Source organism: Dicentrarchus labrax, unplaced genomic scaffold, assembly GCF_905237075.1.
Source record: "Dicentrarchus labrax unplaced genomic scaffold, dlabrax2021, whole genome shotgun sequence".
NCBI lineage: Eukaryota > Metazoa > Chordata > Actinopteri > Moronidae > Dicentrarchus > Dicentrarchus labrax.
In genome coordinates this window covers 16,151,727-16,174,639 of record NW_026136713.1, presented here as the reverse complement: position 1 = coordinate 16,174,639, position 22,913 = coordinate 16,151,727, and the positions used below count along the sequence as shown (strand labels likewise).

The 22,913-nt window shown below is 41.0% G+C and overlaps 2 protein-coding genes across 21 annotated transcripts in view; one reads left to right on the top strand and one right to left on the bottom strand.

Annotated features, from left to right (window-relative positions):
- Positions 1-4,705: 4,705 nt before the first annotated feature.
- Positions 4,706-12,617, top strand: zgc:165573 (cysteine-rich and transmembrane domain-containing protein 1). The gene is made up of 3 exons (XM_051420546.1): positions 4,706-4,874; positions 8,557-8,907; positions 11,509-12,617. Exons 2-3 carry the CDS (start codon positions 8,577-8,579, stop codon positions 11,610-11,612), a joined length of 435 nt encoding a protein of 144 aa, XP_051276506.1. The 5' UTR covers positions 4,706-4,874; positions 8,557-8,576; the 3' UTR covers positions 11,613-12,617.
- Positions 12,618-14,192: 1,575 nt separating this feature from the next.
- The window catches only part of tenm2a (teneurin transmembrane protein 2a), a 196,296-nt gene continuing 187,575 nt past the window's right edge, over positions 14,193-22,913 (bottom strand). For all 20 annotated transcript variants that reach the window (XM_051419667.1, XM_051419669.1, XM_051419668.1 and 17 more), the window contains 9 exons: positions 20,441-20,676; positions 20,024-20,320; positions 19,215-19,772; positions 18,847-19,116; positions 18,257-18,667; positions 17,978-18,088; positions 17,452-17,719; positions 16,787-16,917; positions 14,193-16,596 (listed from right to left, as the gene is read on the bottom strand). In XM_051419667.1, the coding sequence (XP_051275627.1) occupies positions 15,859-16,596; positions 16,787-16,917; positions 17,452-17,719; positions 17,978-18,088; positions 18,257-18,667; positions 18,847-19,116; positions 19,215-19,772; positions 20,024-20,320; positions 20,441-20,676 (3,020 nt within the window). In that variant the 3' untranslated portion in view covers positions 14,193-15,858. The remainder of the gene's footprint in view (positions 16,597-16,786; positions 16,918-17,451; positions 17,720-17,977; positions 18,089-18,256; positions 18,668-18,846; positions 19,117-19,214; positions 19,773-20,023; positions 20,321-20,440; positions 20,677-22,913) is intronic.

Sequence of the window (22,913 nt, the reverse complement as noted above, 5' to 3'; positions counted from 1 at the left end):
TCTATTTTATAAGCACATACAGGCAACATTTGTGGTTGATGTTGATGTGGAAGACCTTGTCTACAACCTTGCACACCCTGTGTAATAGAAAAACACGTGGCCACAGAAACCTACATGTTAAGCAGTTAATGACTTGCATAACTGTCTCATAGAGTGGTCTGTTTTTGTGCACTGATGGAGTGAACTCCCCCTTTCACAGGCAGACAGTTGGCCCATCTGTTGAATTGATTAAGCAGCGACGCTGTTGCTTTAGGCAAAGTTATTAGCATTAAGGTCAAACATAGGCATAACTTAATGTTGCTCAATGGAATATTGAACAGTCAGAATTATCTTAATACATGTACATCTAAGATCCTGGATTACTTAAATACATATAACTCCAATAAAACTAATGTTGTAGCTAAAGATGAAAACTTTTCAGGTGTTTCTGAACAACCGAAGTAAATTCCAAGTACACCATTTGCACATGTAACTGAAAGGCTGAAGGCTACTCAGACCCATGTGCAGTGAGTCTGCAGCCTTTCACACTATCAACAGGGTCACGGCTAGGTATGCCTGCTTGTTCCAGACACTGATCTGTAGATTAGGGAGGCTGAATGTAGGAGTAGGCCTGGTCTTAAGGAATGAGGGCAGCTGCAGCCCAAAGGCCAGATATTGAAACCATTCTGCAATGTGAGGGTGGGGTGTGACACCTGCTGGTATTTGACCAGGCAGTTATCTAAAATATGTTATTGTGGATTTTCTGAATATATGACTTGTATATAAAACAGATGTCACATAAATATTTATTTCCACACTGACGACACCACAAAATATTGCTGATTGTCAAGGTATATCTTCAGTATTCAAGTGAGAACAAATAAGCGGATATGTGTCATGTGCAAGTTAGTGATGTGGGTCAATCTACTCAGCTGTTCGTGTCCCACGGCCTTCCAGATGTGACTGACAACCACTTTGCATTGCATTTAAGCTAACAACTGACTTTTGGCCAGGAGGCTCTGATTTAGTGTCTTTTTCTATAATAAGACTCAGAGCAAGTTTAAAAATATGCTCACTGCACATTTTGATTCCATAATATTACCTTGTCCTATACAGCAAATACGAAACCCAAATAAAACGTGCCGGCTGACCTACATGTACTGTTTGAACAAGTCTGTGTGTATGTCTGTGCTAGACACACATGAGAACAAGGCCAGGTGCCAGGTGACTATGACAAAATGCCACATGCTCCCATCATGCCGTTTTGAAGGATTTCCTGTCAGGCAGAGGGGGAGCTATGAAACTGAAAATGAAACTCGAATGTACTCCACAAACCCCCACTGTCCTTGGGCATCAACACACCCACAGTGGAGAGTTTTGAGAATTTACTGATACACAGAATCTGACATAACCATGCCATGTCCTATTCTGGGATGTGCACTAATGTACGTTATGTTCAGAGAAAGGGGTGAGGGTAAAGGCAGCTTGATTAGATTTCTCCTACACATTGTCTACAATGTATTATTTTACCTTCATCAATAGGCATTTTGATCCATCAAGCTTGGAAGGACCAATGAAAATAGTGATAGTGACCAATGTTGACATACAGGTGTTGTTGACTTTCTAACTCACTTACTTCTAAATAGCTCTCTCGTGACTGTAAAGACGTGGCCTTAGAGGTGACAAATGCACCCGTGTCATTGTTTGTTCACTTTGAACAAAAACTTACCAATGTATGGATGCGAAATACACCTCCCTTATCCACCTGCACAATTGCACAGCTGCCACTCTTTATTTGTTGTAGAAATCAATTTATTAATATACAGCATGATTACTGGCCACACACATTTTATGTAAACGTCATTTAAAAGCTTTGAATCATACATAATTTCCGTCATGCAATAAGCGATGGGATTATTATATGAAGACATTTTTGTAGCAGTGGTAATCTGTTTGTAAGAGTGGGAGGTCCTCACGAGTATCACTGGGCATGTGACAGTGACACATAAGCTTGACAGTAAATTTCCGGACCAGGTATCCATCACTGAGCCAAAAGAGTCTGCAGCATGTGAGAAGGCTCATTTTATTGTCTAGAACTGTGTTGCATTCTTCAAACCTCCATATTGTGAGCATGACAAAATATAATTAAACATATTTCAGAAGTGAAAATTTTAAATAGTCAAAATTTCAAAGCAAAAAGAGAAAGGAGAGAAAAAGAGTATATAGTGCCGTTCAACTGAATCACTCACATTACATTGAAGTAAAATAGTGACCAAAATGTGTAAATGTGACTTAGGGTTCTACTTGCTTGTGGTATAAAATCAATCATGGTTAGATTGCCATACATCCCTGAAAAGTTGCTTTGGAAAATAACAGCCTTGTATCATTGTAAACAACTTCTCTCCAGACAACCACCACCCGTTTCAATGAACTCAGATTGCTCCATTGCCCTTTTCCTTAAACAAAATATCCCCCCTTTCCATCTCCTTCCCCCTCCTTTACCCCCTGCTCCCCTTCCACTTTCCCTGTAACAGGGTTGGGTAAAGTTGAGAAGGTGGACGAGGCTCTATTTTTGTCATCTGCTCCTGTTGAAGCGGTTGGTATACAGGCTCGGGCTGAATTGCCAGGGTGACGATGTAAACAGACACTCTAACACGCGGCCTGCTTGATCAAATCTGTCATGACAGGGAGGGGATAGGGACTGAAGTAGACTGCATGTTTGTCTCATGCATAAACACACATTCACAAAACTAAATGTACATTACATTTACGGAAACATTTACATTGCATGAATTCAGCCAACCATTTTACAGGCTGACTTTTGTTGAGTACCCCAGTAAAATACTATTCAGTTCCTAGATCACTGCTGTGCTTTGAAATAGAATCTGAGGCACAAGCTGTTTTTTAGATTACACTTCATATACGAGCATATTTCATCTTTGTATTAACCTGTGTAGCCCTTGCAGTTGAGGTTTGCTACAAAGAACTGTGTATTTAAAGTCTTAAAGTGTAGAAAGTAACAAGAAATACTACACTGCAAACAAATCTTGGCCTTGTTTTTCACTGCGACAAACATGTTTCAAATGACAATGCAGGACACACTGTGTTGCCCTGTATTTGGCTCAGTCTTAAAGCGTATGATTCCCTTGCTGTTTGTTGCAAAATCTCTGATAGGACAGTCCCAGATCAGACATTTAATAGCTGCTGCCAGGCTATTGCATAATATGTCCCCAGTAATAGTACCTTTCACCAACATATTTTCCATGCATAACTTTGTTCAAGCTGTAAACATAGTTTAGTGTGTATATGTCAAAGGCCAGGTCCTTGTTTCTTTGGGACACCACTGGTATACAGCTCTGTTTACATAGATTACCAATTGTACACCCATTGTGCAAGCATCATCACATGTTGCTACAGGGTCTGGTATCACCTTGCAGAATAGAGACCAGTTCCTTTTAAGTTGCACTGTGAATGGCAGCTGTCATGTTGGCTGGCTGCTGGCATGGTACTATATTCATACTGTACTCATGTAATGTCATGTCTGATGGAGGAACTGAGATTATGTTTCACAATCCTGTCTCCCAACTCTACCACCCAATGAATGTGTGTGTGTGTGTGTGTGTGTGTGTGTGTGTGTGTGTGTGTGTGTGACATATGCATGGCTGTATTTATTTGACAGCTATAGTTACAAAGTTGCTTCAGAGATTAATAATATATAATATATGTTATACAATACATACAATATACATATAGACTGACTACACAAATGTATGTGATATAGCTCCACCTCAACCTGCTTTAAGATTAAAATGCTGCTTATATGTTAATGCAGCAGTAATTAAAATGATCCAGTATTTAATACAGATGCCATTCTGTTGCATAATGAGTACTCGTATAAATATATACATATATGATATTATGATATATTTTCTAATAGTACTGACTCTTTTTTCTAAAGTAACATTGTGAATGCAGAACTTTTACTTTTGGCATACAGGTATCTTAAGTGCTCCCCATATGAATGAGTCTACATTTTGGGGGGTCAGTCACTGAGTGGCATGTGATGTTGCTAATTAAATTTCAGACAACCAAAATAAAAACACTGTGCATTAGCTCACATGATAACACAACAATTTAACAACTCACTGCCTATTCAAAGGCAAAACAGCAAGAACCTCCACTTCAGAGAATAGACTGGGAATAGGCTGACATCTGCTGGGAGAAAACCAGTAATGCATCTTACCCAAAGTTTGCTGATATAGGAGTAATAAGTAAAAAAAAAAAACACTAGGAAGTGGTCAAACAAGAGCTCTAAAACATTTGCTAACATTTATACATAATTGCATCGTATTCTAAATTAATATTAGTGCCATGTTTTCTGATAACGTGTCAGAGCTGCCGAGTTTCCATAAGCTTGTTAAAATAATCAAATTCCAAGGGCGAGAGCGAATAGGTCACTAATTAATGATTAACGTTTATTGGTAACTCATCTTAGGTCATTCTCTCTCCCCGTGTTGATTTCGTCATTGACTGGGTGATGAAGTGCTATTCAATCTTTTATCAAGTCATATGATCAGGAGTCATTCCCTTTTTCCCTTACGTCCCCCCCTCTATTCATCGCTCTGGCTTGTGATTGGACGCGGCGAGCGGCGGCCGTGGCAGCAGCCAATCCCGTCTCTTGCTCGGCGACTAGCACCACTCCCCGCGCCGTAACCTACAAATGACGTCACGTCCCGCAAGCGAGATACGCACTGGGTTTCTAGAGACAAGAGAGGGTCGCTCATTGCGGTAAAAAAAATAAAGAAAAAAAAAAAATAGTAATAAACGCTGAAGACAGTTTCTTTCTAAACGCGCTTTGCAAAATCAGCACACACTGGGACACTGTTTATTCTAAGGTAAGTGGTCCTCACATGGCCGTAACTCTTGTGTTTTATGTGTTTATGAGCCTAGTCATCATGAACTTAGGGGGGGGATAACTGAACAGTGCTATGGGTTGTGGCCTGCAGGTGCCACTTCTATTCTATTCTATTTCTTAACGTTTATATTGATAATCTTAATGTCGCAGTGCCGGCGAGAAAGTATTAATACCACTACCTGTATTAATATTCAATGGCTGCTCATACTAATAAAGGTTAATATGGTATTTAAGCTTTTAACAAACGTGCTCTGTAGCCGAACACTTAATTAATGCTATGAGGCTAAATGTAGCATCAACGTTTATGGTTACTGTCTTGTGAATCATTATGGTTATTATTATTATTATTTATTTTTTTGTTATTGTATCAGTTTGTCGTGACTACTGTGAGTACTTGCGTTTGCCTGTTGTGTGAGATAGTCGTGGTTCTGATTCTTCCTAATGAGGTCCAATGGGCTGTTCTCGGATACACCCAGCCTTTGTGTCCTCTGATGTGTCTCTAGATGTAGAGAAGGTAAACATAGGCTGCCAGGTTACAGAGCTGCTGTGTAACATGGAAAGCTCAGCCTGTGTAAGCCTCGTCTTAATTAAATGAAGCCCTTTTTTTTTTAATAAACTAGGTCAACATAGATTTGTTCTTTAGACGTACATTTTTTAGTCCATACTTTTAGACATAGAACTAAGAGTTTATAGTGTTAATATGTAATATTTCTACTGGATATTTTGCCTTAAAGTTTTAAATCATTAATTGAATTGGTCCAATGCGTTCCCTGTTTAAACTAATATATATATATATATATATATATAAAAGAAAGCTTGTAAATTCATGCAAGTTCTCTCAGTATCCTGTCATTGTACTTTATAACCAGAACATTGACATTTCCTATATATCAGCTTAACAGCTGATGCTAGCAGCCCTGAATGGATTTTACAGAATTTAATTTATTTGATCAGGGGCCTTTTTTTGTCTACAGGGGTATTATTTTTGATTAACGTTAGCAACTTCCACCATTTAAGTGGCTTTTTAATTGTAAAGAGTTTGATGCTGCCGTTATAATGACACATTTGTTTGTGAACTGACTATGCATTTTCACTCCTTTTGTCAATATATACATTGCCATTTGGTTCAGAGGGATCTGATGGATTCAGAGATGTCTCAAGTGTACTGTCCAAGTCTATGTGTGTATGTCTGTACTTGATATTATCACCACAATAGTGTTGTGGAAACATGAGCTCAGTCAGTCCAAATGGGGAAAAACAAATGACACGCATGCAAATGAACATACACTCATACAGTGAACATAAATACATACTGTTTTTTTTTGTTTTACACAAGTAAAACCTGTAAATCACTTCTCATCAAAACCTAATCTGATGCTAAAGACAAGTGCAATAAAGGCAAAGTGACCTACAAGGGGAACTTTGATGCTATGGACATCCTTATTGGTGTCAGATTACTGATTATTTGTAAAGTCCCTTTGAAAGAAACCCTTTCTCAGCCTTTAGCCAGTAATGGAACACTCTGTAGTCGCAGATGAGCTGGGACAAAGGTCCGACAGCCGTCAAAAGAAGCCTCTCTGTTAACAGGGACAAAGAGATATCTGTTAATTATGTTATTTTACTACTCCTCGCTGCCTTAAGGTATAACAAAAACAAATCACCTGGGATCATTCTGCTCCTCCGGGAACTTGGTAACCATAGTTACAGAGGCCTTGCCATCTGTCAGTAGCTTTAAAACACATTCAGGTGGTGAACTGTCCAGCCATCTGTTAATAAACACTGCGCAGAGAAGCTTATTGCTGATGTTAAAGCGAGTAGTAATTGTTATTTAGTACTTCATTAACAGCAATATTCCTTTCATTTCTATTCAACCTCTATTTAGTCTGACTCTTTCATGGTATTTAGAAATTAGTATGACATTTACTCTACTGTTAACTCTACTCTAGTATCTTATCAGGTCTAACCGTACCCAATACCCGCCCTTAAACTTTGGTATTAATAATAAAAAAATCACCATACCTTTGAACCTAATAAATACAATGTTGGTTTTTCCAGCACAGATAATAAGTGTAAATAAAGGCACTGGCAAACAGTTTTGTGTCTACCAATTCGAGAAATGCCTCTTGATACAATTCAGTTTACAGCTACCACTGCTGCATTGCTTTTTGGTAGACGGAAGATTAGATGTGGGTGGAGAAGCTCAGCAGAGAGGAGTTCTCAGAGTGCTATTTAGATGTTTATAGTGTACATATACAGTGTGACAGAGGAATCCTGAGAGGCCTAGTAGAGATGCAGTTTTCCATCTGGCCCACTTTCCTTTGTTATGGCTGTTCTACATGAGCAAATCCAGTGATGAAGGCTAGAATGGTGGTAGTGGTGGACCCGGATCTGCCTTATCAGAGGCTATTGGTGGTAAGTCGGGAAATGCCCTTCCCACTCACGAGGTCTAGAGTGGAACAAATAGCCTTTTGACACTTAGCTGATCATGATCATTTATTGTGCTTTCTATATGGGTTAAACATTGGAACAGTTCTCAGATAGGCAGCAGCATGGTTTCTTAAATCTTCCTTCTCGCGTTCGGCTCACACATCACATGGAAACAATGAATGTGTGGTGTTGATTTGACGTGTCACGTGTGTGTGTCTGTGTGACACCGTGTGTTTCTGAGTAAAGAGGAAAACCAAGTGTGAAGACACTCTACAACCAGTACAGGCCTGTATGGTCACTTCAATCTCTTTCCATCCCTCTCTTTCCCATGGTTCAATTGATTAGCCACACCCTGCAGACTGAAGCTGACTCCTCCATTTGTTAAATCTGTGTGTGAACAGTAAGATAATGGTGTTTATCTCTGGTCGGGCAGATGTGGGTTGTGATTGGCCATTGATTCATGAGACACCCTCAACAAACTATAAAATAATATCTATAAAATGAAATGCTCTTCTGTCTTGTGGCTGGAGGGACTATTTTTGTGTGCCGTAAAGTCATGACATGGCAGGAGATGGGTTGAAGGATTAGGGAAGACAACTAAATGAAACTACATGCTATAGACTTTTCTCTTCTGGGAAACAGTTGCATCATTTTTGTGCCTGTCTGAAAATGTTGTGTTCTTGTATCCGGACTCAGAGGAATTCACTGCCTAATGTGACCCTAGAGGCTGAATTACACCTACACACAGACACACATTGACAGACACACACTCACTAGCATTCTCCCTGCGGTCCATACAATACCACATATTGTTCGGTTCTTTCACTTTTTATTAAACATAATGAAATTAAGGTGCATTCACATCTAATCTTATAAAGATAACTGCAAGCTATGTTGAAGGATTGTTGCTTTCAGTAACCAAAAAATGTGTACGGCTGTTGTAGGAAAATCAATATATCATATTTCATAATATATGCGCTATATAACAGTAAGAGTATTTTATGTGTGTATATAATTTTCATTGCACATTATCCATATCATATTCTTCTACAGGTATGTCTGCATGAAAGCAGAAAAACAGGTTCCTTTAATATCATATATATATATGTGACATACCTTACTGTATTGTGTGCATTCTCTACTGGCATTGATGAATACATAGGAGATGGATCCTCTGCCTGTCATTTCTGTGCTGCCATTATTAATGCACATCATCCTATTTTCTTGTTATTTAGGTGTTTTTTTCAACCCAAAGATGAATTTTGAGCAGCCCCCTCCATACCCAGGCAATGGCCCCACTGCTCCTGGCTACCCAGGCCAGGGCCCACCACCACATGGCTACCCAGGCCAGGGCCCACCACCACAGGGCTACCCACCTCAGGGATTTCCTCCACAGGGATACCCTGTGAACATGGAGCAGCCTAATCCAGCTTACCCTAACTACCCTGTCGGACAAATGGGCCCTGGAGGTCCTTATCCTGGCCCAGAACAGCCTCCCTATCAAGGGTACGCTGGACAACCACAGTTTGGCTGGCAGGGGGGACCCCCTCCTGGGCCTATGTATGGGGAAGCTCCCAAAAACACAGGTGAGTTGTAACACACAACAGAGATTGAAGCAGATAGGTACAGTATTCATAATGACGAAGAACAGAATGGTTGGAAGACCACTGATGATACGAGAAGACACATGTTGGCAGGGAATAGCAAAGTTGAAGAATTGGGAAAGAATTTGCACTCTTGAATGGTGTGTCAAAGTAGTGTAGCAAAAATCAACAGTCCCATTATGTAGACAAATTGGCTATGCCCTGACACAAATAGTAGAAGAAGCTTTTCAGATGCAAAAAGAACCAATACTTTTTACCAAAATGTTTACTTTTGTCACATTTCCCACATTGCGGTACCTTTTGCTCCTGGAATAAATAAATTATTTTAGCATCTGAGGCCGTATTTACTTTTTTGTCCGTCTGCAGGCAATTTTTTTCATAATGGGACTGGGAATAGGGCTGCATTGGGAGAGACTAAAGGGACCGCAACGGCCAGCAAGCAGAAGGTCACGTGAACAATGGGGTTAGCCTCGCTAGCATTAGCAAGCTGTGCAAGCGACTACAGTGTTATCTAGTAGCCCAGACACACACAGACTTTGGGTTTGATCATCTTGTTCTATAAGAATTTGTTTTAAATAGTGGATACATTTTAGTAGGTATTGATTGCTGAAAATGACATCTTTTAACAGAGTAGCACTGAGCTGTGCCTTCTTCATTATCTGATATTCCTCCAGCAAGACAATCTGAACAAAGGTAGTAGAAGTGTTTTGCTGTGCGACTGACTCACACAATTAAAGAATGCGAAGGAAATTTCTGTGATAAAAGAACTGAAACAGAAATTGGAAAGTAATTCATACTGAAGGGATCCTTACAGTATATTGTCATTTTTTGGATGAATGATTGCTACATGTCGTCAGTATGTTTCTCCCACAATCACTTTAACATTTGAAATGTTTTGCATCATTGAAATCCCAATTTGTCAAAACAAAAAAGTTTGTCCCTTTTTAATGTAGGGCATTCTGATAATTTTCCTAATACTACCTTAAATTAGCCCGCTGGCACCTTCGGCTGTCTGTTAGTCATGTGATCCTTGCCTTGCTGGGTGTAGAGGCCCCTCGATAGTGTCCCTAGCCAGGCCTCTTTCACAGAAGACATTTTGACATTCCACAATTGGAAAAGCATAGTTGCAAGTGATATAATCAATGATGGCCGAATTCCATTATTTGTTTCGGTTTCCTGGTACTGATCATGCAAGCTCATTTTGTCATGGCTTACTGGGACACTTGACACCATAATGTTATTATCCACACCAATGCTTTTCCTGCTATGATAAGTGAAAATGTCTACTGTGAAAGAGGCCTATTATTTTCATTATCAGTTAATCTACCATTTATATGCCATATTGATTTTTTACTTTTTGGCTTATAGTACATCAGAAAATAGTGAAAAATTTCACAATTTCTTAAAGCCCAAGGTGTTGACTAATTGATTGATGAATTAATTGTTTCAGCGGCTGGGACTGCGTAAATGCAAAACCTGTCAGAATGTAGAGTAAAAAGTGTGAAGTCGAGCAAGGTTTAAGATAAAAGGTGTGTTAATGCTGTAGCACCTCCCAACTGAGCATCCAGATTAGAGTGTAGTACAAGCTGTGAAACAAAAAGCACATGTGTCATTGTAAAATATTCAAAATGAATATGCAAAGAGAACAGTCGAGCTTCCCGAAAGCACAGTTAACACCTTTATGTATTAAAGCAAGCGGTGAGGTGTTACAGCTTGTGTAACTGACTTTAGATAAGCCTCTCCTGGCTGATCAGAGGAGAGCGTTCTGTTATCGAGATTCTCACTTTGTTCCATTTTGATAGAGACGTTAATTTAAAAATATTGGCCAATCATTAATCTTATCATATCATTATCAGAGTTCAGTCCATGATAAGCAGCCAGCGAGCTTCACTTTTTCTATTGACCAGCAGCTGGTCACCTTGGTAACGCACTAACCTGTGTCATGAGTCACTGCTCCTGGTTGTTAAAAGCTGGATGAGTGTTTCCCTCCACATGAATGATTAATCACAAACACAAGGAAGGGGACATGTATTCGTTCAGGCCTGTTGTTTGACTTGTTTTTTTCTTTGTCTGGAGCAGATGGTAAAGCTCACATATGGCTAACAAATTCCTTTCACGTGACAAATTTAGAGGCATGGGAGGAAGGTTAAATAAAGCCACTGCTGTACATGTGGAGTAAAGCGAAATTCCGTGTTGGAGCAAGGAGGTGTGTAGTTCGGAAAAAGCTCTCATTTCATTGGTCAATGATACCTGAAAGAGCTGCTAATGTTACTCAGCTGTAAAACGCTGTCTGATCATGGCTCTGGGCTGCTATGGCATTACCATGGTGATGTGCCTCCCATGATGAACGTAATTAGGGGAAAATCATAGCAGCCATGGTTACACTTGAACTCACTGCTGAATACTTGACAGTGTAATTCTGAGAATTATCTCTGGTTTTATGGAATTTTAGAAAAGGAATCACTAATTGCTTTGTTTAAATTGTGCTCCATTCTTTCCAACTCTTCTTCTTTCCTCCTTCTCTCTCTCTCTCTCTCTCTCTCTCTCTCTGTCTCTCTCTCTCTCTCTGTTTTTTCTCTCCAGTGTATGTGGTGGAGGACAGAAGAAGAGACGACACAGGAGACACATGCCTGACAGCCTGCTGGACAGCTCTGTGTTGCTGCTGTCTCTGGGACATGCTGACATAACGTATTCCCCAACTGTTCACTCCCATTACCCACTTGCCCCTCATTTCTGTGCCTCGAACCCCATCACCCTCTCCCCCCATCAGCCTTAAACCTCGCACTCCCTCAAAATCACCCTTCTATTTCCTCGACAAGTCTTGCTCGTCTATAAATATAAGCCTTGATCCCATGTGGGCGTCTTTTATGTGCAGCCCTCAGCACTGACTGACATGACTGACCCTGTCTAGGGGCTACTCTGTAGCTGCTTGTAACTGAGCTTCTAAACATAACCTGAATCTCAGGCTCTTCTCTGTAATCTTACACCAACACACAACAGGCACAAACGCACACACAGACATGCACGCACATATGCACGCGCGGACACACACACACACACACACACACAAACACACACGCACACACTAAGGTACATACACAATAACACATGCACGCATACAGTGTACTTGGATCTCAGGCTCATCTAGTGTGAGGCTCTTTGGCACTTTATGATGATTACCTCTGTAAGATACTACTCCTGCCTGCCCTCTCAACCATCTCCAACCTTCCCTAACCCCCCTTCAGCTATGCCACTTCCCATCGCCAAGGACTACCCCTTTTCCTGGACCCAAAGGCCACCAAGACCCTGGCTGCTAATGAGCTACAGGGCGCTCTGAAGAAGCTAATGCTTGAAATGTACCCCTTTCATTGCACAGAAGCCGTTTTTGCCGATGTTTGTCTTCAAGTGAAATCATATGATAATAAATGGAATGCATTTTTAAAGATGACAGTGATTTATGTTTGATTACTGTTAACATTCGATGGCCTCAATGTTTTTTTTTTTTTCATGGTGATCTTGATATGAAAAATTATTCAAATATTATTTTTATTACATACCTTGGAGATAAAACTGAAAATATGAAGAAAAAAAAAGGAGTTGTGATTGCTTAACAGAAGAAACCAAATGATCTGTTAGATGCCTTTTTTGCTTTGGATGAGAAACTTGCATTAAAATAATTTATTCCCATGAAATGGAAGGCTTTGTCATTTGTGTGTATGTGTGTGAGTGCTGTGTGGGGTTAAAAGTAGGGAGTATAGATCAGTATACTGTAGCTGTCGGGGCTTGGCGGGATCCATTCAACTATTTATAACACAGTTGCTAGAGCAGGATGTTGGTTGCAACATGGCTGCCTGCCTGATGCATTAACAATATGTTTCACAAAAGCCATGCTGCTTAATACTGTTACTCCACTACAGTTCAAAGGGAAATACTGTACTTCTACTGTTTTACTCCACTACAATTATCTTACAAGTACAGTTTGTAGTTACATTGCTGATTAAGATTTTACATACAAAATGAGGAATTAGTGCACAACATATGATGCATTGTTATTGATTAAACTACTCAACAGTATATTAATTTAACCATAACTACATTAAAGTACTGCTTATGTGTTAAGTGCATTTATTTTACTTAAAGGTCTTTTTATTGCTAAAGTACAGGACGTAAATGCATTGGGTAGTGCCACTACCTAAACCTGCATTAACTGATTTTAATTGGCCACTTGGGGGCAACAGAAACAAACTGTGAACACAACATTGACACATTATCACCCTTTAAGCTGAAATGGTGAACGTGTTAGCAAACTGTTTTGTATTTACACATCCAGCAGCTCGGGAGCACCATTAACATTTTTGGATTCCTGTTTGTGTCCACTTGGTGACTCTAGGTACAATATTCACTCTCCTTTCAGCTCTGTTTTTGGTATCTGCTAACTCCTGAGGGAAATATATCTGGCTCTTTCAGCTGCCAAATTCTCCACTATATTCACCAGATAGTGGCAAACTTTGTCTGCTTTTTTTTTTTTTTTTTTTTACAAAAACAAGCTTCCTGCTGTGGCTGAAAACCAAACTATGGGAGCTGTGAGAACCAGAACTGTAGAGTTGCAGGCTGAACCACCAAAATAATGAGTTTAGACAGCCAGCTAGATAGATCTGTGGGGAGCTGCAGAGTCGGGTGATCATTTTCAGTGGGTTAATCACTACGAGGAACTCCTTTCACATTATACATAGCCATCTGATCCGTTGTTATTAAAATATTGATTATACACACTTCACTGTCTTCCACCACTGCTGAGACGTGACAAGACATCTCAAATTCAATAGAATCCTAGGAGATAACATTTATCTACAAGCACTTAGGAGTTAACAGGGATAATTGTAATGGCTTCTTAAAAGCACATCAAAATCGATGAGCAGTCAGTGTGAAAAATATTGGCCCCTGTGTACGTGGAATCAAGAATGTAAGGAATATCCTTGGAGAGAGGAAGACAGTAGTTGTGCATGGTTGTTTACTGACATGCCATTAAGACATCAGTGTTATTTATGTATTCATTGTGTAGAATATCTGGAGCATAAATGTACCTTATCAGCAAGGTTGATGCATAATTAACAAAGAAGGAAAAAACAACACTCACAAAGACTGTTTTGAAATGCAACTCATGTAAATTCACATCACTGAAGTCTGTTCGAAGTTGCTACTGTAAAAAGAACATCAATAATCTTCAAACACAAAAATGAGATGAAAGTGAACTACACGTGGCTCAGTTGAAGTAAACAATTATGTTTTATTGATAAGGTTCTCAGAAGAGTCTCGTTTCAGTGAATGTATAAGAATCATCCTTTGATAATACTGATTTGGTACATTATGACATCCAGCACGAGTCTCTTCACAGTGAGAGGGATCCATTACTGCTACTGCTGTTGGGATCTAGGACAGAAATATCTCTGCTTCCAAACAAAAAACAGTCAAAAACAACAAACTGGGGATTGATATTGTAGATATGGAATATTAGAGTGCCACAAAACTCTAGAGTAGTAAGACCAGCTAAAGATTTTGCACATTACAAGCCACTTCCTCTTAGAAATATAAAACTTGATATTCTGGACAATATTCTACTGTGCTGCATAAAGGTAGGTCTATACACTGTACATCGAAATATATTTCGAAAAAACAGATTTCACAGTTTTAAAGACTTTATTTAAAGTATAAACCGTTTTTTTAAAACACTTTATTACATAAATTATTCTTTTTGAGAGTGACTATTATTTGCCCTGGCAGCAAACTGAAATTAATACAAAAACAAAATGAACATTTCGTACATATTTTACAAAAGAAAATAAACTCATCCATTAATATTCATTTGGAATAGAACTGGTGACTCATTCATGATTGTCATATAGTACTAAGAATAAATAAATAAAAAAGAATAAAATAAATACTAACTTAGCATGTTTTCTGGACTGTGAGTGTTGTGTTTGATCGTTCTGTACAGAAGTGCCTTGGTGAAAGTCTCACAATTCTACCGCGACTGAAACGTACAAAACTACGGCATCTACAGTATACGCAACATCCTGAAATTTAGTGTAGTCGGACACATATGTAGTAATATGATTCTTCTCCCCATTTCAAAATAAACAATGCTGTGTGATACCACTGTCCACAAATATAGCCATCACTTTTTTTGACTGTGTTTTTTTAAAAAGTTTATTTTCTAGTCAGTTAACAGCTTGGACTTGTTCAAGGATGCCGTTAGCTTGTGTGTTGCTTGGTTGGATGTGCGCTGCCTCAGCAGCAGAGGACTGGTCCGTGGTGGACGATGGGAGGCCTGAGACAGGGAGACGACTCATAGTATTGGACGACCTTTAACATTGCCTTGTCTGTCGCTGTTTATGATGTCCTCCGTTGATGTGTTGTTGTAATGGCTGCACTCTGAAGTGGCTTTGTCTCCACTTTGGTCCCTATGCCTTTAGTGTTTATTAGAGACAGACAAGCCTTCACCGCCAGCGCAGTACAACTCCACTGTTTGTTCAGTAGCTGTCATGGCCGCTCTCAGTGTGACCCAAAAAATATGGGCGAAAATATCACTATCTTTTTTAAAAAGGGGAATCTTCTTGTTCATTAAGCAACAGTTCTCAAAGTTCTTCAGTGCTTTTTCAGTTGTTCAAAGTTTTTTCAAAAAAAAAGAATCATTTGACCAAACTTTAAATTTTTTGCCTATGGCAGTAAAATTAACAATATGTTTTCTGATAAGTCATTCTTTTCAAAAGTCCCTGCAGCGTTCCGCGAGTAACCCCGTTTGTTGGTTAATTCTCCATGGGTTTTGAAAGGAGTAGGGTTGAGGAGGCTGGGTAGGAAAAAGGAGCAGGATCTAGAGAAGTGAAAGTGGAAGAGAGGGAAGAGTCTGCCCTCCAAGCAAGTTCAGGTGGGCTGTTACCTCTTGCCCATCTCATTCTGTCTGAGGAACTGGATGTTGTTGCTGCTGTCAGCCAGTTCTGGGTACTGCTCCACAGGCAGTACATAGTAGCCATCATAGCCTTGTACTCTACCTGTCGTTAGAAGCTGCTGTCTCTCCCCTTCCGTCCAGAGGCGACTGCCTCCCTTCCCATCCCTGGCCCTCTGCTGTTCCTTGGCCCAGGCCCCAGCCAAGGCTCTCTGCCTGGCCAGCTCCAACAGTCTTACCTTCTCTTCATCCACCACATCCACAGCGAGCCCGTACCGAACACTCAGTACTAAGGATGGAACTGCGAACTCTACAGTCACTCCTCTCCTCGAGCGGCCACTCACCGTTACATTGATACCACTCTCTAGTGACTTACGCCCGTTGGTAAGCCCCAGAGCCAACAGATCACTGTCAGCAGAGCCTACTTTCACAAAGTAGTGACAGTCTTTCCCATCCTGGGTATAATGGGTACCTTCGAGGTACTGGGCGCCATTGAGCACCAGAGCCACTTTACGGCTGTCATCACTGGCCAAAGCTGACACACCAGCCACCACTCTGCCTTCCTTTAGAGCAAGCATTACCCCTCGGCCTATAATGGGGGTGCTAGTGCCAAACCAGTGCCCGGGCTTGTCCTTGCGTCTTCTGCGTTCTTTGTTCAGCAGACGACCCTCCAGGGCCATGAATGCCTGGTTGTGACGCTCTGCTGCCTGCTGCACACCGGTGATGAGCTGCATGAGAAAAAAGAAGAAAGCTTTGTCACTTTGTTGAAGATATGGTAATGTCACAACTGACTGCAATTAGTAAATGTCACTGGGAAAGATGACTGGAATCTGTACTAACATTAACATTCATAAGAAAAGCCGTTAATATTGGCTTTAATCCTGCTGAAGGCTATGTTTTCAGCACATTAGTCCTTACCTGTCCGTTCTCACAGTGCTGGGTGGCCTGCAGCTCATACGGTGGCTCCACAAAGTAGAGCGAGTGTCGAGGGAACCCTGGGATTATGTTACTAAGCTGGAAGCCAAACATCACCAGCCAGCTCTTCACATCTACAGCAGACAGGAGGGAAATTCATTTGCTGAATAACAAAGTTAAACACGGTAGCAAATGGATCATTTCTTATCATAAAAAAAGTTAAAGTGTATTTGCTCCTGTGGATCATATGGTGTTATGCAAAGCTATCAGCTACCGTGCCATCTGTAGTACATTGTTACTTACATAAACTATATTGTGCATAAGAAACTGTTGTTCTGCACACGAGGGATAACAAAGACAATGTCAGGACATAACAAGCAAGCCTGAGTTTGTTCTGGGGATATACATGTGCCTTTTTGAACTTATCTGACAATTACAGCGACAATTTTACCTGAATATTCTACTTTATTGACTGTCTGTTTACTTTGTAAAATGTTTTGTGTGAAACATTTACTGTTTATTTTAGTGAAATTTTGAAATGGCAATGGGGAAATGGAAAGCTTTGAATAAATGCCTAGTTTTAGACAGATTATAAAATTGCTAAATTATGTAGAAATATTCATACAAAAGAAATTGAACACACATATTAATATATATTAATCCTCTACCTGTGACATAATTCTTGACATCCAGCATGTCGCTGAGGGGGTTGTTGTTCTTGAACATGTACAAATTAAATGGAGAGGGATCCTTCCCTATCTTGGGCCACATGCTGTAGTCAGGAGAGGTCCAGCGCCCGGCCAAGACGTCGTAGTCCCGCTGGGTGAAGTGGACCAGCTTAGTCAAGGGGTCATAGAGACCACCATGGAAACCGACCACCAGTTGGAACTCTGGGTTGGAGTCCAGGTACACTTCTCCGTAGGCTGTGTACTGCACCTGGGTGACACAAGCAGATTCAGTTTGTTTTTGGTGATTCTCAGCTCTGCCTCTGATGGAAAGGTCAGAACACTGTGTCAGGTACAGAAGAGCACCCCTGGAGCTGATAAGGACTTAGTGTCTTGTAAAAGGTAGCTTTTGTCATGACAGAAGCCTCTGTATGCAGATCTCATGTTGTTTTTACCACAATGTTACAACATTTTTTGTACCAGTGATTGATTGCAAAAAAGTGAGATTCAAAGCTGATTTGTGTATTACCTGTTTGATCATTTGTCCATTGCTGCTGAAGACAGCCAGCGGTGTGCCAGTGTTGTCAGAAGCTATGTAGTATTCCTCTCCACTGCTCACCTCCATGGCGAACAAATGACCCTGATCATGAGACATTTATATATGCTTTAGGATAAGGTTTTCTGCAATTCACAGCTGCATTGCCCCAACTACAATCTGTGTTCAGGTTTGCCAGGAAAGATTATTCAATATATGCTGATATGTTAAAATATGAGGAAAGGATATTGATAGATATACACCCACGCCTACCTGCAGGTCATAGTAGAGCGATGAGATGTCCGAGCTGGAGTGGTTAAAGATATGTGTGACCCTGGTTGGGTGGTTGAGGTCAGCGTAGAAGAACTGAAGGTGCTGTCCCAGGCTGTTTCTTGTGGACACCCTGCGGCCCAGCCCGTCATAGTGATACACAACGCTCCACCCGCCGGGGCCTCGATTGTAGGCCCTCAGTAGCTGACCTTTAGAGTTATAGTCAAAAACATCTGAACCACGCTGGCTGAGGAACCCGTCCTCATCCAGGCGGTACTGGACATCTCCCAGGCGTGTGATGCGGTCTCTGAGGTCATAGCGTAGCGGCAAGATGCGGGCACTGTTTCCAGGATTCAGCAGATGGAGGTTACCATTCAGGTCGTAGCTGTAGCGCCAGGTAGACCAGTCATTCACCTGGAGGAAACATGGAAGTTTATTACAGTGATTCCATAAGTTTTTGCCTATTTGTGTAGTGTAATGTCAATGACAGATTAGAGTGAGTCATACTAAGTGTCATGACCTATAAAAGGTTCTAAAGATAAGACAGTACCTAAAAATCCACAATATACCAACTCTCCACACAGTATATTCACCTTGACGCCACTGAGCTGTCCGTCTCCGTCATAATCATAACGGTACTGAGTGGTGTTAGCGTAGGGCCCAATTTTGAGCTCTCTCTTTACCACCCGTCCCATGCTGTCGTACTGCACTGTCATCCAGTACATGAGTGAACGGAAGATCTCGTACTGCACCTCTTTGATGCGACCATGGGTGTCGAAATGCTTGCTCAGTGTCATAACGGCTGTGGTGATGATCTGATTGATGTCATAGTAAATGACTCCGAACTTTCCAAAGTGCTCCACCTGTAGATTTAGAGAAAGGGTGAGTCCTCTGGCAATTGTGTACACCATCGCTCAAAAGAGATTAAAAGACATAGTACATAGGAACAACATTTCTGTACCTTTCCAGAGATCTCGTCGTATCGGTAAAGGTCAACAGGCAGTGGCGTCTCACTGATAACTGGCTTCATGCTGGCGATACGGAAGCTGTTGTCATGGTAGGTGTAGTCAAACCTAGCGTTGACCATTCCCTCCTCACTGAAGCGGTAAATCTGCTTGTCGATAAGTGGGCCCATTTTGCGATAGCGGATGGTGCAAGAGAAGCCCCCACTCTGCAGGTTGACCATCTTCAGCACACCAGCTGTCTCATCATATCCAAAAGTGACTGCAGTGCTGTCGTACACAATCTCTGACAGCTTTGCCAGCTTGCCGTACTTGTAGAGGACACGCCGGCCGGTGCCCAGGTAATGCGTGGCCTGAGGTCTGCCATCCTCACTGAAGTCATGGATGATGGAGGCGTTGCTCTCTGGGGGGTTGTAGGTGTTGCGGATGTAGCCAACTGAGACGTGTGTGAACATGGTGTGGCGGGCCACACTGGGCATGGTGACAGCTGTGACCCGACCTGAGGCATCAAACTCAAAGACGTACTGTCTCTGGCTCTGCAGGAGCAACACCATGGACTGGAAGTGCAGAGGGAGGCAGAAATACGGATTAATATAATAGCATTATCAATGGGTGACTTGCCTCCTGTGAAATAGCACCAGGAGTAATTTGCTCTCAGCTGATAAATTTGAATCTTCATAACCATGAAAATGATGTATTATTTTACTCAATTCTGCAATTCAAATTACTATTCGTTACTGCTATTGCCTTGCCTTGGTATAATTTTATATCTAATTTAGATGACAATATTTAAGATAAATGTACTTACTTTGTCAAGGTAGCTGTAGCTCCACACCTTCCCGTCCACAAAAGAGCGAGACAGGATGCGTCCCTGTGGGTCAAATTCAGTTCTCTCACTCATGCTCCCTCTCTGCAGCCCGACAAGCTGTCCGGTGGTAGAATACGACACATTGACCACTGCCAGGCTGCTGCTGGGCAACCACATAGCTGGTCGGCCCTGAGCGTCATACATGATGCGCAGCGTGAACTTTCTGTGATCATCATAAATCTTCTCTGTGCGTGTGTTACGGTCAAAATCAATGGAGAGAAGATTACGGCCATGAGCCTAAAGAAAAGGGAAAATGGAAAGGTTAATTTGAGGAAATGTTTATATTTTTATGCAAAGATGTTAAGTGTGTTAAATAATTATTTTTAAACACATGAAAAATGGAAAAGGTCAACTCACTCTTAGCTTCCTTCCAAACACAGTGACCTTGCCCTTGGTCTGCTCCTTGCGCAGACGCCATTCAATGGAGTTGAGGCCGTTGTCAGTGGGCAGGGTGATGTTCCTGCGACCAATTGTAGGGCTGACAGAGCCTGCCAGGATGTGCGGCTCGGTGTGAAAGCTGATGCCCATACCATTAGCATACATCACTCTCAGGGTCCCATTGTTGCACAGCTGGTAGCTGTTTCTCACCTGGTCTGTAGGGGGAGACAAACAGATGTAAGGTAGGCAAGAAAAACAGCCACTGGGGGGGAGCAGATGATTTCTAGCCTTTGCATTCAAATTCAAACCTGGAGTATTTGATTGGGGTCAGACATAGTCAATAAAAAAGTGTTGCCTTAGTTTTCCCTCAATTTAGGTAAAAAATGTACTATATGCTTTTTATGTGTTATTTGGTTAGGAAGGTTCCTTACTGAGTTAACTGACCTGGAGGTATCCATGTGACAGAAATGGTAATAGAAGCTGGCTGGGGTCATGGGGTTGATAAGGAGGAATGCACATTGGGTAATGGATATTGAAAGAAATTATGTGATGAGATTTGAAAAAAAATGATAACAGCTGGGTAAAATATCTTGATCCAGAGTGAAGGCTCAGTACTGTCCTTTACATACACAGGACCAGCTTTACTCAAATATGAAATATTGCCAACCCACAAGTTTAACTTGGTTATATTCAAAATATAACAATGTTCTGTTCTTTTCTTTTGGACTGACATTGCATGATGGCCTAATTTAAGTTCAGTCAAAACTAAAAAAACTCATTACATTTTACATTGAGGTTAAGGAAAAAGAAGAAGGAAAAATTAAACACATAAGCTTTAGGCTTTTTGACAGTTTTCTATATGCCCTTCTTCCTGAAAAATGTTGTTTATTAGAAAAGAGAGAGTCCAATAATAAGCCAAGCAGCTCATGTCAGTAGGAATCATGTCCATAAAATATTTATGGACCTGATTCCTATTCTTACTAACTCTTAACTTATAAATTATATTCTGAATGAAAGTAGTCAGGCTAAACTGACATCTCTCTACAATCTTCCTATCTCTACACTTTAATGACTCACTCTCAAACACAAGAATGGAAACAGATAAGCCCATGTCTAATGCTGAGGCAATTTTTTCCCCTCAGATGTCTGAAAACAGGCGTCCTGATCAAAATGATGTGATTCAAAGTAAGATAAAATTATTTTCGGCTCAGAAATATCTGCCAGATGCAGAGGGGGGAGCTTTTTTTATTTCATTTACAAAAGGTGAGTAGATCAGATGGTGTCTCCCTTTGAAGCCCTGCCATAAATGACAGTAATCCATAAGGCCAATTTGTAATAAAGCTCCAGGCACATTTTAACAATGCCTCAAACAGACAAGTGAAGCTCTTTCCATTGACTTGGCAGCAACAGCCTTTAGATAAATCTCCTCTGCTCTCTCTGTCTGAACAACCTCGTAATAAAACAGAAGCGAGGGAGAGGGAAAGAGAGAGAGAAATGAGAGCTTGAGGGCCAAGGAGAATTCACTGTGCAGGAGTTAATGAAGAGAGCGAGAAAGAGCGGAAAGAGAAGGAGATGGTTAAGTGAGTATGTCAGCAGAGAGCTGTGCTGAAACCCACACAGTGCGGTGGAAACCTTAAATGACTTACAGCTCTGTGAGCAACTCTCCTCGTCTCCACCCGCAACGCAGGTGGATCACTGAATACATCTACAACTTATTCTCTCTGAGGCCTTCAGACTTATATAGTCCGCAGCCTGCATTCATACTTCTGTCACGCCACTCGCACTGGTCAAAGGAAGGGAGACAATTATTCTCCTTCCTCTTCCTCTTCTCTAAACAGAGCAAATAAGCTGAGGGATCATGGGAACTGGTTGAGAGCTGTATTTGTATGTTGATGTGTGTGTGTGTGTGTGTGTGTGTGTGTGTGTGTGTGTGTGTGTGTGTGTGTGTGTGTGTGTGTGTGTGTGAGGAGAAAGCTTGACGGATGAGGAGGATTCACTCTACATGAGTTAATGAATTTTGCTGTGATGATATTCAAAAGCAAGATGATCCCAGCTGGGATTAACAACTATATATTGGTAATTTTATTCTGTAAGAGGGAGTGGGAGAGGGCTGGATATGGGTAGGGAATGGAAATAATCTCCTGGAGCATGCACATAACTGAGTGAATATTACAAGACTTTCAATTAGAGTCAGCAGGCCGGCGTGTATTCACCATCACAGAGGAGACTATGTTTTTGAATACTAAGATTAAGTATTTCTAGAGTCTGGATGTGTCTCGTTACATAAAATCTACTCAATATCTTTTATACTGAATTTTGATTCATATTGCCCTACGTTCGTGACTTAATCCCAGCATTTGTTCACTTTTGTACCACATAGTCTGCAATTTTACAAGCATTTAAAAATTCATGACCATCTCATTTTCCACTGCATGTCCTGGAAGTGCTGAGT

Bases quoted from the DNA above. Each gene is read 5' to 3' on its own strand.
- zgc:165573 (XM_051420546.1), top strand. From the start codon at position 8,577: ATGAATTTTGAGCAGCCCCCTCCATACCCAGGCAATGGCCCCACTGCT. The intron at 8,908-11,508 runs GTGAGTTGTAAC...TTTTCTCTCCAG, and splicing joins GGAAGCTCCCAAAAACACAG to TGTATGTGGTGGAGGACAGA.